We start from the raw sequence: 15,751 nt of genomic DNA on the forward strand, positions 1-15,751 counted from the left end.
CTATTCAATACTATAACATTTTGTTTCCATTTTTGTACATAATAAACAAAGAATAAAAGATGCATTTGAAAAAAGGAGGAAAGGAAAGAAAGAGGGTGGTAAGAGAAAGACGAAAAATAATTGATAACAATAGGAGGATGTAAGAAACAGCATGAGGAGATCACCAAAAGAAAGATCATGTCGTTTCCAAATAATGAATGAGAGATAGTGGGAAAGAGATATCCATATGCAAGTGGGTGAGGAGCTGAGTGAGTGATGTTTGAGACAGAAGATGGTGAATGGAAAGATAGGTTGACAGATGATATGAGATAGAAGATGGAAAATCAGGAAGCTGACTCAAGGGAGAGACAGAGGGAGCAGGTGAAGCATGCGGATGAAGAGTGTGAGACATGCATCACAGGAACACATAATTTGGAGAGAAAAGGAAACATTTAGAGGTAACCTGACAAATAAGAGCTATAATGATAAGGCAACTAGAGGATAGGTGGAGCTAAGATGAACATTTGTAAACAGTTTGATGTGAGAGAATGAAATGTTGTGGTAAGAGGTAAATGTCAGAGCATGTGAATGTAGGATGGAGGTAAAGAATATGACAGACAAGTGATGCATGATGATATAGGTGGAGATGAGAGACAGAATGGGAGACATACATGTACCAGTACGATTGCAGGGAAGTGAACATGACATAGTAAGAGTCAAATGCCATAGGTGAGGTTGAGAATGAGCGTGGGTGAGATGTGGATGGGAGGTGTAAGACACATGGAGACATGGGGAGGTTTGAGAACAGAGTTAGACATTAAGTTAAAACATATTGTGAGAGACGTTGTCAGAACGGGTGAGTTAGGATGTACACGATTACATCACAAGTATACTTTATTAGTGTAATGCCACATGTTGGACAATACCAACTTGATGTCCCCCTATCCCTGTTTTTCCACTGGAGTTCACCTGTTATTGCTCCATTGAATACCTGTACATCTTTTTCAAATCCGCTCACTCTAGAATATTGAGGCTGACTGTGGCTGAAGCAAACTCGTCATATCACTCTCTCATCAAATGCATCCCTAATGCAGCTGAATTAGTAAAGGCAGACATTACGAGCAAAAGACTGGCTGGTAAGGAGAGGGGGGGGAAATAGGAGCAGAAGGAGAGACCAAAAGGGAAGGACAAGAGGCAAAATGTATGTGAGCAGAGCAAGCAAGAATCAAAAAAGCTGTGTGTGCAAAAAAGATGATGGCAAGTGGAGGTCCTTGATCAAATTAAGGAGGATACAGCAGAGGGAATTACATATGGAAAGTGGCGAGGCTCTGCATAGTTGATTGGTCAAAGAAACAAAGAGAATGTATGTGTATGTGGTTTACATAGTGCACACCAAGTTAGAAAGCAACAGAACATTGCACAACAAAAGGGAGCTGAACATCGAGGGCGAAGAGAATTGTCTTGTCAATCTATGGCCCTCATTTGTCAGTGAAGTGTTCATTAAAGGGCAGGTCTTCAGGTCTTTCCTGAATCAGAAAAGGGAGGAAGCCAGTCTGATGTTAACAGGAAGACTGTGAGTGTGGGAGCATGGTAGGACAGGAGAATGCGTGTTCTCTGGCCTTCCCCTTCTTGCACTTCTTGGAATCCAGCCTGGCAATACCTTGGCTTCCGGTGTTTTGTTAACCCCTGAGATAATGATCTTCTAAGCTATGTATGACAGTGTCTTGTAGATTAGAGCATTGGTTTTATTTCAAATTGTGGATTTGTGCAAAGTGTGAAACATCAACTGTAGAAGATGTGATTGTGCATGGTAAGAGCACAACAGCTTGCACAAAGTAGGGAGGAAACTAAAGAGCTGTGTTGATGCAGAAGTGAGAAACTGCAGTAGTGCTTGTGAAAAGTGATAGAGCATACATGCGTGTGTAAAATTATTGAAAATGATCCAAGGTTGAGTAGAAACGAGTACACATGCATGTTGAATGTAAATGAAAGTGTGCAGATGTGCTTGTGCAATGAAAAATAAGCACATATATTCTGTAAGGTAATTTAGAAGAAAGAGAGGTGTTTGTTCAAAGTAAGTGGAAGGTAAAGAGATGCTTGTGTGTGCAAGATAAAAAGAAGGTTGTGTGAGGCTGTGAGGAACAAAAACCTGTAGGTGAAAGAGAAAGACAAAAACATTTCTGAGGTTGGCAAGAAAACAGTGTGTGCATGTGTGTGTGAGAGGCTATGTGTGAGTTGAAGGAGGATGTGTAAGAGAAGAAGTTTTAATCTGAGGTAGGTCTGAGGGGGTGGAAGAGTTGGGCATCAGTGAGATGGTAGTGGGTCTATTGCTCAAACAGAAACTGCTTACATTTATTTTACTTGTGTTTTTAACTCAAAATGTACCATCAAAATGCAGATGGTGGCTGTGGGCCAGGGTTAAGTAATATTGGTTGGGGCATGGTGGATGGTTGCAAGGGGTAGCAATAGGTGCAGGAGGTTTCCCCACGCTTTCTGCAGTAAAATATTTGAGCCAAAGAAACAAGCAAAATCAATCCAAACACTTTTGTTTCAAGCAATATACATACATTGATTGAGATGAATATGGGAGTGTACAGATGAGATTGAGGAATGCAAGAGAGGATGGCGAGAGAGATGGGTGTTTGTGTGTGCATTTGGTGTGTGTGTGTGTGTGAGAGAGGAGAGCGAGAGAGATATGACTCTGAGACAGTAGAGGATGAGTGTGAGAGGGAAGTCGGAAGGACTGTGATGAGGAGAGACAGAGTATAATGAGAGAGCGAGCGAGAGAGGGAGGGCAGGTTGAGAGAATGGAGGAGCATTATTTTAAGGTTTGTAAAGAAGATAGTGTTAATTATCAAAATGCAGATGGTGGCTGTGGGCCAGGGTTAAGTAATATTGGTTGGGGCATGGTGGATGGTTGCAAGGGGTAGCAATAGGTGCAGGAGGTTTCCCCACGCTTTCTGCAGTAAAATATTTGAGCCAAAGAAACAAGCAAAATCAATCCAAACACTTTTGTTTCAAGCAATATACATACATTGATTGAGATGAATATGGGAGTGTACAGATGAGATTGAGGAATGCAAGAGAGGATGGCGAGAGAGATGGGTGTTTGTGTGTGCATTTGGTGTGTGTGTGTGTGTGAGAGAGGAGAGCGAGAGAGATATGACTCTGAGACAGTAGAGGATGAGTGTGAGAGGGAAGTCGGAAGGACTGTGATGAGGAGAGACAGAGTATAATGAGAGAGCGAGCGAGAGAGGGAGGGCAGGTTGAGAGAATGGAGGAGCATTATTTTAAGGTTTGTAAAGAAGATAGTGTTAATTAGTAAAGCTTTGACGAGTTAAAGGGGAGAGAGAAATTCAGAGTGAATGGAGAGGAAATGGGGGATAGTGGGCATGGAGACAGAGAAAGGAAAAACCAATTATGTGACAGAAAATGAGGAGAAAATAGAGAGGCGAGGCTAGGAAGGGAATGTCTCAAATGCTAGTTCTTGAGTGATCCAACCACGCTTGGTATTCAGGATGACCACTGAGTATGTAAATAACTGCCATTCATATTCACTATTTTCATAATTTCTTGTGTGTATATATCTAAACATGGAGTGGTTCTGTCTCGTGAGGTCTAGATTTCACTATCCCTGCAAAAGAGTCATTAAAATGGTGGTTAAAAATGAGGGTGAATATTTAACCTTTGGTCTGAGATGGATGCAATTTGTATTGAACCTGCATGGCAAGCAAGACGCACGTCCCTTTGAGGTTACCTCTTTGATTGTCTAGGAATGTCCCTCATGGACATTTGTCATGAATAAACATTTTGTGGGTCCTAATGAAATCTTAAGATCAAGTGGCCTGTAGATCAAGACAGTCTTCAAGTTGGATGAGGAGACATGGGCATACGACAGCTGACCATAAATATGAAGAGTTTCGACTTACTGTTCCTTTTTAATGTTTCATGCTTTTTAGGATAAACTCATTAAGATTATTGAAACCAAGAAGACGAAGCACGGAATCTAGGCTGGGAAATTAGTTATGTTAGATCTTTAAGTTGTGACCAAACACTCTATTCCTCAGATACACAGTGATGTCTGGCACAGCCGAAAAGATCCTGGAACATTTGCTGGAGACCATGAAGCTGGATTCCTCTATCCATGACCAGACAGGTGATGTACCTCTGTTTAACCAGTGTCCCTGTCGGTGTTCTCGTACCATACAATTCAGCTTCAACTCTGCTCTACATGAACTGTGTGCATGACTTTGCTTGCAGTAAATAGGTAATTTAAAAATAATTATTTTCACACATAATTTCCTGTTCTTGTATGACTTTTCTTGCAGTATGAAGGTATTTCAAATCTATTTTTCGTCACACAACCATTTCCCTTTCTATTCTTCTTTGAAGCACTTCACCTGTGTACAAGCACTATACAAATAAAAAATTACAATTAAAATGGTTCCATGTAATAATGTCGCCACAAAAATCTCGCCATGCAAAAATATCGCCGAAAAATGGCCGTTTTTTGTGGCGACATTATTGCATGGAACATGCGGGGGACACCCCCGCAACCCCCAAACTTTTTTTTAAAAAAAAGATTTTTTCTTTTTTTCCCCTGTCCCCATATATATGGTCACCCAAATAATATCGCCACAACATTTTCCCGGCGATGATATTTACGGCAACCATATATATGGGGATATTATTACCTGATACCATTAAAATGACCTTGTATAGCAGCTAGAAAATTGGATTTCTGTTTTAATGAAACCCGTTCAAAGTTTCTGCCAATTCTTTTTCTAGAAAATCAGAGACCCCCATTCCAATCGGAGTTCAGAACATTCAAGCATTTTGGGATGTTATAGCATCTTCTGTAAACAGGAACTACTCCCACATTAACATTGTGAAATCTGCTAGCCTCTTTAAACAGAACTATCTCTCCGAGGTTGTTTGTGAAATAATAAAGAGCTTTTTTTTACCTACACCACCAAATATATACTACTAAATGTCCTACAAACATGTAGTCAGTAGGACATTTAGTAGTATCTATTTTAGAACTTTTGGGGGTGAAGGTCGCTTAGATTCGGTCATTTTGACCGAAACCGCAATGTCGCCTTTGAATCAAGTACATATTCGGATTCAAGAAAATCTATCCTTTTTGGAAGTACACTGCCTGGACCAAAAATCAGCAGAGTTATTAATACAGAAACTCTATACATTCTTTAATGCCTTGGTGCTTACAACCGGGAAACATTTTTTATTGAATTGAGAAAACACTGTTTTGATTGTGCTTCATGTTTAGGGACCAGCTTCTCACTGACTTAATTCATTACTGTAAGACCCCTTAGATAGTCATCCATTCCTATCAGCGACTAATAGTGCCACAACAGCCAGAAAATGAATCTGCTTTGGATTCTTCTTAGGGATTCCATAGTGAGTGGTGTGTCCAAATCACTTATCCAAATGTTGAAAGTTATTAAAACAAGTGTACCAGATATCCTTGTGGTGAGCAAAGGACCCCTATATTAGGAGAACGCCACTGGCTCCCACTTAATGCCAGTGCAAAGTTTAAAGCTTGTATGATTCCTTTTTTTTATCACAACTTTTTATTGCAATTTTCATATCACATTACAACCATCAGACTTCGATTTGCAACGTCAAACTTCCATGCGTAACTCTCCGGCCGCTTATAAGCTTAAGAATTAACATTAACACTAATCCCTATCCTCTGCACTCAAACTCCCCCATACCCTGTGGCATCTGGTTGTCTCCCTTCTCCTGCACACCCGTCTTTTCCCATTATCTAACTCTCACGGCCTTCACAGCACTATTGCCACTGTCCTTCTCATGTTTTTGTCGGCATCCTCTATTTTTGTAAACCAGCTTCTCTGGGCCCAGGGTTCTGTTCATCCACTCCTCCCATGCATGTAGAGGGGAGCTAACTTCTCCGCTCCAACCCATAGCAATGCCTCTTGTAACCACCAACAATGCCAGGCCAATATAATTCTGCTCATGGCTGTGAGAGATGTCTCCCCACACCCAAAGAAAACAAAAAACAGGGTTGAGGGTCGGTTCATCGTCTACCAACACCTCCAATACATCTCCTCAAAACTTGTGTATTGTAGAACAGGACCAGACCGTATGATAGAAAGTCCCTTCTGCTATCTTGCACTTAGTTCATGTACCATTATCTCTCCTCTCCATCCTGGGTATTACTTGGGGCGTGCAGTATATTCTATGCAGGATCTTGTACTGAATTGCTCGTAGTTGTCAGTCAAAGTCAATCTCATGAGCTGCCCCAGTGTGCTCTCCCAGTCCCCTCCCTCCAAAGGGCCAAAATCACTTTCCCAACTCTACCGCAACTTCCCAAGTGACTTCAATGTTGTGCTAGCTATCCACCTATTTTTTGTGGGGATTGGTTTGGTCTCAAATATTTTGGTTGCGATAAGTTGCAGCAACCAGGACTGTCTCTGGTGGTCAGGGCTTTCTCTCAGTTGTGTGCTAAGAGTGTGCTTCAACTGTAAGTACTGAAACAACATGTTCACTAGTACCCTATAAGTGTTTCTCAAAACCTGAAAGGGCTTTATGCCATCCTTGTCGAGCAGATCTCCCAGTTTCTGCAGCCATTCATCGATCCATTTCCAGTTTCCCTGGATTGTTTTGCGTTTGGATAGTAGCGTATTTCCCATATAGGCTGGTGAACGGCTAGTCTATTCCCATTTCAGTTTTTTTCCCATCAGAGTATTCCGTTCTTCACCACCAACCTTCCAGTCTGAGGGAGTGTCCCCTGACATCCCAGTCCGTGTAGAACTTGGTGTGGTGCCCACAACCCCAACCTGTACTTTTCCAGGCTAATTGCCAGATCGACATCCCCCAGAAAGAACCTGTCATTCGCTACCACTAACTGTGTGGCCCAGAAGTATTTCCAAAGATTTGAAAGATTCAACCTATCTTCCCAGAGAGAGTTCAATAAAGTGTTGAGCGCTATTCCTGGGGCTAGAAGAGCCCCACAGCAGTTTCCTGTGACATTGGTCCAGTTTACCAAAGTTGACCAACAGTATCTCCTAAGACGTGGTGTGCATAATGTAGAGGAATTTGGGAAAGGTTTTCATTTTAAAGAGTGCAACCCTCCCCAGGAGGGACAGAGGAAGCTCTGAGCCCCCTTATCAACATCTTTGAGGAAACCGCAGACAAAATGGTCCCAGTTCAAACTAAATAACTATTTTTGCGATCCTGTCATCAGGACCCCAAGGTATTTAAATGGGCCATTGGTAGGTCTGAACCCCCGCCCCCATGATCTTCCAGTTCCTCTGTGAGCATTTAGTATACCAATTTTCCCCAGCTGACCTACAAGCCACTGTAAAAGCCAATCTCACAAATCAGTTCACCCGTTCTAGGCACTGAGGTCTCAGGGCTTTTCAAGCATAGGAGAATATCGTCAGTGAATAGGGATATTTTGTCTACTTGGCCACCAGGCCACTCGAACCCCTTGTAAAACAGATCACTTAGCACCTCTTCTGCCACAAGTTCAATCAGGAGCGTAAAAAGGAGCAGGGCAAGGGGGCATCCCTGTCTCGTCCCCCACTGCACAGGAAAGGACTCCGAGAGGCATCCATTGACTCTTTCCCTATGAGCATCATATAGAAGCCGTATCCTGCCAATGAGCGTAGCGCCGAAGTCCATCATAGCCATTACTGCCAATAGGTCCAGTGTATAGAGTCAAATGCTTTGTATGAGTGTATCAATAGAATTGCACTGTTGTGGTAGGTAGTGCCAATGTGACCACCCCGAACAGGTAAGATGAGTCAACCTTCAGGCATAAAGCAATTTTAGTCTTTGTGTATAAAGTAGCGGAGAGCCACCGGCAACCTATTGGTCAGGGCCTTTCGCTAAAATGTTGACTTCCCCGTTCAAAAAGGTGATAGGCCTATATGACCTGCAGGACTCCTCAGGCCTCATTATAACTTGTGCGGAATGGGTTTAACAGCGCCGGTAATGGTGCTGGTGCCGTTAAACCCACTCTACACTATTACGAGGTCCCCTCGCGGGACCCGTTCTGGGCATCTGGTTTTTCCAGACGTCGATAGCGGGTCCCGCGAGGGGACTAGGGAGCTAACAACAGGCCCGTTCGTAATGGGCCCGTTGTTAGCTCCCTCCCCATTCTCATTGAGCCCTATGACGGCTCCTAAGGGAAATGGGGAAGCACGGACCCGGGTTACCTGAAGGAGCAAATAACGGTCACCCCATACTCGGAATGTCCCGGTATTTCCCCATTCAGGGAACCCGGACCCGATTCTGGAGGCAGCCCTGCCCTTATTAAGGGCATGGCTACCTCCAAAGTCGTAATGAGGCCCCTTGTCTTTTAAACTTTTTGAGAATCACTGAAATTACTGATTTACTGTGGTCTAGAGGCAGCCTCCCTTTCTCCTTGCTTCCCGGAAACAAGGCAAGCAGATGGGTGTTTGTCCTCTCTCCCATATGCTTCCAATGTTCCAAAGGTGGAGGCCATTTGGGCCCGGAGTTTTGCCATTTACAATTGCTGAATACTCTGTTGATTTTGTATACGATCAGATCAGCCACTAGGACCTCCCTCTGGGCTGGTGAACGCCTCTTAAGGGGGAGGGATTCAAAAGAGAACACCACCACCACCTCGTCCCTCTTTCTCCACAAACCCCACTCCATTAGGATTGCTGAGTGATTGCAGAAGCACCTTGGTAAGTATTCTATCATCTGGACCCTTCCAGCGTTGTCCCTGGTGGTGAAAATATAGTCATTTTGGAACAGTGACTCAAAACCCTCTGAGTGGAATGAGAAACAGTAATCATTCGGATGTCTCTCCCTCCATACATCTACCATAGGAAATGCCGAAGCCCATTCGTGAAGCCTGCTTGGGCACACTCCCCTATTTAAGGCTGTGGTCTTATCTCTCCATGTCAATGTGCAGGGCATCTTTGAACCCCCCCCCCTCTGATAAATCCAGTTCCCCTTCAGGATCACATCCCTTACCTCTCATGAATTCATCCCTGACTTTGGGTTACCAGGGAAACTAGCTCGAGCCCCATCCTGCCCACCACAGATATGTAAAGCCCCCCTGGATTGGTCTTGATGTGCTTGGTGACCCAGGGTACTGATTATTTTATCAGAATGGCTTCCCTCTTGAAGCCTCTAGCTTTGAGTATGTGTTCTTCCTGAAAATCAGCAATTTGAGTCCCACAGGGGGGCTACCTGAAGCATGTCCCCATCAGGCCCATCGCGTCTTAAAAATTGCATTACCACTCCCCTCTTATCCTTGTCCCCCAATCCATACAGATTCCGGGATATCATTTTCATCCTTGCCTCTCCCATTCAACCCTATAAAAAAGAAATCTTGGTAGGTGCCAACCTCTGGATTTGCCCTCCTCATTCCCCCTAACTGCCAAAATGTAGCTGTCCCTTCACCTCCCCACCTCACACTTACAACCCTCAGAAGCAACCCCCAGCCCCTTTTCCTGAAACCAACTAAGAACACTGCCAACTGGTAAATGTAAAAAGTAAATGAGAATGGACTACTGTTCGAATCAAAGAGTATTTGTCATTGACAGTGCACACTAATGGTTCAGGGTACGTAACTGCTTGACACTTAATAGGTAATGTGTTTGTCAAACATGAGGTGCAGGGGAGAAAAAGTGGTCTTGGCACAAAACCAGAATTGCTGAAAGAAGAGGAAGTAAGAGGATCCAGATTGGGAGCCCTCCCATCCCCTGCACACTGTATAATATTGTCAACAAAGACATTCAATAAATTACGTACAATTTTGCATATGCAGTTTGATCAATAATAATCAAAAGAAATCTCAATATGAAGGAGGTAGAGGAATGTAATTTTGACAAGAACAATGTACAATAGTCATTATTGACTGTCGGTCAATAGGCATCAAAAATGCAAAACATAGCAAAGAAAAGTATCCATAGATTAGACTGTGCTTGTCTGACGCGTTTCGAGGTGAAATCCTCTTCTTCTTGAGCCTATTAGCACTCTGTATAAAGAGCATCACATAACACATGTTAGAAGAGAAATAAAACCAGTGCCGCTAATTAAAAATTAATGCTTTAAAGAATTGGTCAAGTGATAATTCTCTGCCGAACTGTACATTCAATGCATAGTTCCTAAATCACATATTTCTACTAGCCACTGTTATGGAGAAGGAGGACCCGGTGAGCACCAACTCAATAGAACACTAATTAGGTGGACAATCCTGTTGAACTAAGGGTGATGAGGAATAGACTTTCTAGAACTTGTTTGACCAAAGTAGTGAAAATAGAGACTTACTCATGCAAATGTCCCAATGGGCATTCAAATGCAGGGAAGTATGAGTGACCGCAGATCTTTGGGACGTCAATATGTGGAGCTTCTATATTTTCATTTTAGTGAAAAGCGGCATGCGCTCCCTAGTGAAAATGTTATATAGATGTGCATTACATTTTCGTAGAAACTAAATGTTTAGATAAAGCACAAAACATGAGTGTTTACATTCATTACCTGGTGTGGACTGAAGGAGACTAGTCAAGGTTAATAGCATAGAACATGCTTGTCTCTTCAACATTGGTCGCAGGAAGTGTTAGCCAAATATAGAATGGAGCGTTGTTCCATACAGTGGCCCGTGTGGGTTATCTGTGGACAAGTGGACACATAACGTCATTGGCGAATTCGCTCAAAAAGTGATTCTGGATGCTCCGTGAGAACGGAAAAATTACCTGTCTCCAAGCGGCGTTCGTCGTTTCCAAAACAGGTTACGCTCAGCGAAGCGTAGTGGTTGCCATAGAAATTCAAGTCAGCGAATCACGTGATGATGATCGTGATACGCTAATGAGCACGTAAGGCTAAGGGTGTGATGAAGATAAAAAGCGGACTAAACAAAACTGGATGTTCAAGTCCGAGGTCCATCTTGTGACGGGCAATCTTCAATAAACAGTAGTGTGAAACTTAAATAAGTGTTCTAAGTAGGTGTGAAGCGGGTGCTCCTTCTCGAAGACCAATTATCACATAATCGTTAATTACAAAGAATATTTAATTGTGAAGCGCACCAAGTGTCACCTAACGACGAACTCGCCGTTGTTATACCGATTAATCATGTGTGCCGGTACCATTCATGTAAAGAGATGAACAAGTCACTGCATTGATAATTATGTTCTTCATCAAAGCTACATCAATTATATACAGATGGAGGTGACCGCAGTCTGCTGGCCACTCATGCTTTATGATTTAAGGAAAAAGTATCAGTAGTTCCAATTAACATTGAATGTACCGTACAAAACAATGGTGTGAGCAATTGCTCAAGGTAACACACTGGCTAATCACCTAAACATGTGGAGATGCTTTGTTCTTTAGGATCAATATTCGTGATACAGGGAAAGGGAATGAAAAAGAAATGTTTTATAAATGTGAACAATTGGAAATGTATAGAGATAATGAGATAATGTTCATAAGGGATTCCATCTCAGAACACTACATGTAGGCCACATGTGGGATACCATATGGTGATCATCTGACTCAGATGTAACATCTTAGTGAAAATTCTTCATTAAGCCCTTTAGGGTCCAATGTTTCCAGGAAATGTATCCAATATTTCTCGCGTCTTGATGGAATCGACTGATAATCTCCTCCCCTGTTCGAATCCCCAACCCTTACTGGTACTGATAAAGTGGCTCCTCCGACCCTGTAATTAGAACACCATCCCCTGTCCATCTTGAATCTCCCCTGAGAGCTCAATCCAGTCCGACACCTCGTACTGGGTGTTGGAAAAGAATGTCCGCTCCTCCATTATCATCTTCAGCTTTGCCGGTAAGAGGAGCATATATCTGATGCCCCTCTTTTGCAGTTCATGTTTTTCCCCCTAAATAAATGGTTGCTGTGTCTGGACCTCACTTGTGATGTCAGGGAACAGCATTACCCTGGAGTTGCTGACCAGCACCAGGCTCATCCATCTCACTTTCTGCAGCATGGCATCCATGCCCCTGAAGTAGAGGAGCCAGGCTTTTGTAATCCACGGGAAGGTCCCCGGTGCTGGAGGTCGGACCGGCACCCAGTGCGCCCCCTCAATGGAAAACCAGGAGAACAAGCCCACTCCTCCAAATCTTTCACGCAGCTGTTTTTCCAGGAATACCACCATGTATTCCCCCTCTGCTCTCTTGGTAAGGCAATGTGCCTTGCAGGAGCGATATCTGGCTCCTCATTGCAGCCATGTCGTCCTCTACTGATCAGCTGCTTGGTCCTATCCGACACCTTCCGTAGATATGCACGCAGCAGGGAGATATCTGCTTCCTCCTCCCTGATTTTGCTCTCCAGGAATGCTCAGCTGCTTACAATCTCGTCCAACATGAGGGCTAGAGAGTGCCATTTTCCCTTTGCTGGCCTTCTTGCTTTGTCCTTGATTAAGCAGTATCACCCCTCCGTCCCTGGTCGGGCCCCTCAAACTCATTGGGCCCCCTTTATGTGGGGTGCAATTGTCCATTGTATTTGCCTGAGAGGCCCTCTTGTGTCAGGCCCTCGTCATGGTCTGTTGCCCTTTCTCTATCGCCACGAGAAGACCATGGACTCCTGCTTAGAAGCTATTTGATTGATTGAGTTATTTAGGTAAATAATGAAGGTACATTTATCAAACAAAAGACCGATATAAAGATCATGCTGTAAAAAACTTGACTTTGACTGATCCTTGTGGAACTCTACTGGGATGGTTTGTGGAAAGAGGTTTTAGAATTCCATGAGATTGAGAAGAAATTGGAGAGAAAGGTGGAGGGCCATTTTGGTGTAGTGGATACAAAGAAGGAACGAGTTTGAAGGAGGGAGGGATGATCACAGACAGGAATAGTAGAATCAGGATTGAGGATAGATGAGTTGTAAGCCATGGTTAAGAAGTTGGAGTCAAGGAGGGGAGCACTCACAGTGGAATGAATGGATGAGAATCCAGATTGGAGGGGCTGTCAGATTGACTGTATCTCAAGATAGCCGTCTATGCGAATGAATTGAACCTGCTCAAGGATTTTGAAGTGGTGGTTTGGAGAGAGACAGCAATGGAGAATGATGGAATAAAGGAAGTGTGTGTGAGAGATCGAAGGAAGGACAAGGTGTCATATATTTTTGAGATTTCAAAGGAGAAGTCAGAGAAAGGAGGCTATAGAAGGGTCCTTGGGCGGAGGAGGGGGGTGTTGTTGAGGGTCATGTATAACAGTGTACATGGGTGTACCATGGGTATGGTAGAATAGAGAAAATCGTGTTAGTTTAGTAAGAGGATTGAATTTAGCTAAAAGCAATGGTTAGAATTATAAGAGTGTTTCTGTAGGCTGACGGGAGAGTAGGGGAATTATATTTCTGCCATAGATGCAAGCTGCAGCACATGGTTGTCCTCAGGAGTTGGAATGCTGTAGAGGATCATGGTTGCATGCATTGGTGGTAGGGGGCAAATGACCTGGTTGGATACCTATCATTAATGGGGGTGGACAGTGTGGAGTTGAATTAAGTGAAAGTGAGTTCTATGGTGTCATCAAGAGGAGGAGGAAAGGCTTGGAGCAAGACTAGGTTCAAGGTAGGGACGAATATATATTTGGTGATATATGGGGGAAAAAGCAATGGAGTGAAGTCCTGCGTTACTACTTAAATCCTCAGCTATTTTAGAGGCCAGATAATCTCCTATGCCTTCTTGGCCTCTATTTACGATTACTTCTTCATAATTTGTTTGAAATTTCCTTAAGTGCTGGTGCCATCTATTCATCATTGATATCCTTAGGTGCTATGTAAGGGTGTTGAGGTGCCCAGGCTTTGAAAGGGAACAGCTAGATGGGGAATGTCATCCTAAAAGCATAGGTGGCACCCAAGGGATTGGAGAATATGTGAAAGTGGCTGATAAGGTTCTCGATGGATAAGATTATAAATGTGTGGTGCAGGCTATAGAATCTCCTGGATGAATGCAAGGCCACGACCAATCCTACTCACTGTGTGTATCTGCTAGAAGCTGTACCCTGGCAGGATGCAGATATCGAACATTTGGGAAGATGTTTGGGTGAACTAGTAATACATTTTGCTTAGAGGTCATGTGATATCAGCAGTATGCTGGAGAACTAAGAAAGCACGTATGACCATCAAGATGTGGGTACTGCGGATCGGTGCGAAGTGATGGTACTCTCTGATCAGTATGAGTTTATGGGGGCAAGGTGAACCTGTAGGTGATTATGCCATGGATGGGTTCTGGCCAATAACGGGGATGGTCCACACTGAGTATCGCCCAAACATGTGTATCCCTCTAGCCTTTGCAGAGGATGTTTGGTTGAGGAACACATTGTGATGCTATATTAGGATGGGGAGGAATATGTCATGTGATAGTGCCTGCCAATGGGAGAGAAGAGGAAGATTGGCACTTTCAGGCGTGTGTCAGCAGTGGACTGTGGCATGCTAGGGAGTTGTAGAAGGCATATCGGATGGAAGATGAGGACTGTAGTGTTGTATATGTGTGCCTGCAAGATGTTTCCTAATCACATGATGGAGACCGTTCCGCACATGGTGGGCTGCATCAGCCTCTGCAGCGGACACATGAAGGAGACAAAGATCACCATCCTCAGGAGGGTGCCATTAGCAATCAAGGACATGCTGGGGCACTGGAAGGTAAGTGGACGGGGGAAGAGGAGTGGTCAAGATATTGCTTGATGACGTATTAGTGCCTATCACAGGGATCTGCAGGAGAGAAGGATCACCATTCCTGGAAGGGTGCCAGCCGCAAGCTCAGAGCAGTCGGGAAGTACAGGGGGTGCACAATGCTGCAAATTCCAGAAATAACGTGTGCCATTATACAGTGCTGTGTCTCCTTATAAGCAACAAGAAGCAAATAAACAATGGCTTCATTGACAACATACTATTTAACGAGATGAGTCTTTTTAACACCTTTTTAGCAAACCTGTTACCCTATGATCCTGCAGGCTTTATTTATTCAAGTTTTTGAAATCCTAATCACACTTTTATTCTATTTCTACAGATACGTTCTTCAGTGATTTCCTCCTGACCCATAGTGTCTTTATGCCAACATCACAGCTGTGCCAGTCTCTGCTGCATCAATATCCTTCTGTCGCTGTCTTAGCAGTGGGGGAGAGGGGTTGTGTCTTTTACTGTTTACTTCTTCACTTTCAGAAGCCGCATTACACCGCTTACTGGGAGACCTTCAAAGTGTAAAAAAAAGTTAAATAAAATGAGAGTACTGAACTGGACATCACACAGACAAATGGGCAATCTGGGGGTCCTGGCCACGCTTTGTCCAGGTCATCGAGCTTAATGATGAGAACAGAGCAAAAAGAGTCATGAACACCAGCCCTATAACAGCACTGCCAGTCAAGCAGCCCGCATACGTCTCTGATCACAGAAGTGCACAAGCGATTCATCTTTCCTCGGCTAGTTCTGTCTAAACATCCACGTTATTATAGAAGCTGTGGAGTGACGCTTTGCGGAGCTACTTATACCCTAACCAGGAGTCTTAATTCTAAAAGGGGAATCGAGAAGCCTGAAAGTGCCCAAGTCCATCAATCTGTTGTATCCTGTGATTTAGCGCCATACTTAAGGAAGAGGCTTAGCATGATATAGCACAGCATTTCAGGAAACGGAGTGATTATGCACTGCAGGTTTTTGCTTCGGAATTTGTATGCTATACGTGTATCATGATTTGAACGCTGGAAAAGTCTGAGCCGTAGGGTAACTTCGCTATGCACATCAGTCTAAAAATAAATTGAGCTTTTATATCACGCTTCATACAGAAACCAGCCTCTAAGCA

At 43.6% G+C, this 15,751-nt stretch overlaps 1 protein-coding gene across 1 annotated transcript in view; it reads left to right on the forward strand.

Moving 5' to 3' along the window:
* Positions 1 to 15,751, forward strand: part of RAPGEF3 (Rap guanine nucleotide exchange factor 3) — a 764,587-nt gene that overhangs the window by 457,082 nt on the left and 291,754 nt on the right. The window contains exons 12-13 of the mRNA XM_069653198.1: positions 4,047 to 4,135; positions 14,966 to 15,044. Of these exons, the coding sequence (XP_069509299.1) occupies positions 4,047 to 4,135; positions 14,966 to 15,044 (168 nt within the window). The remainder of the gene's footprint in view (positions 1 to 4,046; positions 4,136 to 14,965; positions 15,045 to 15,751) is intronic.

This window comes from Ambystoma mexicanum, chromosome 3q (assembly GCF_040938575.1).
Source record: "Ambystoma mexicanum isolate Mex_15411 chromosome 3q, UKY_AmexF1_1, whole genome shotgun sequence".
In the NCBI taxonomy this organism is placed as follows: domain Eukaryota; kingdom Metazoa; phylum Chordata; class Amphibia; order Caudata; family Ambystomatidae; genus Ambystoma; species Ambystoma mexicanum.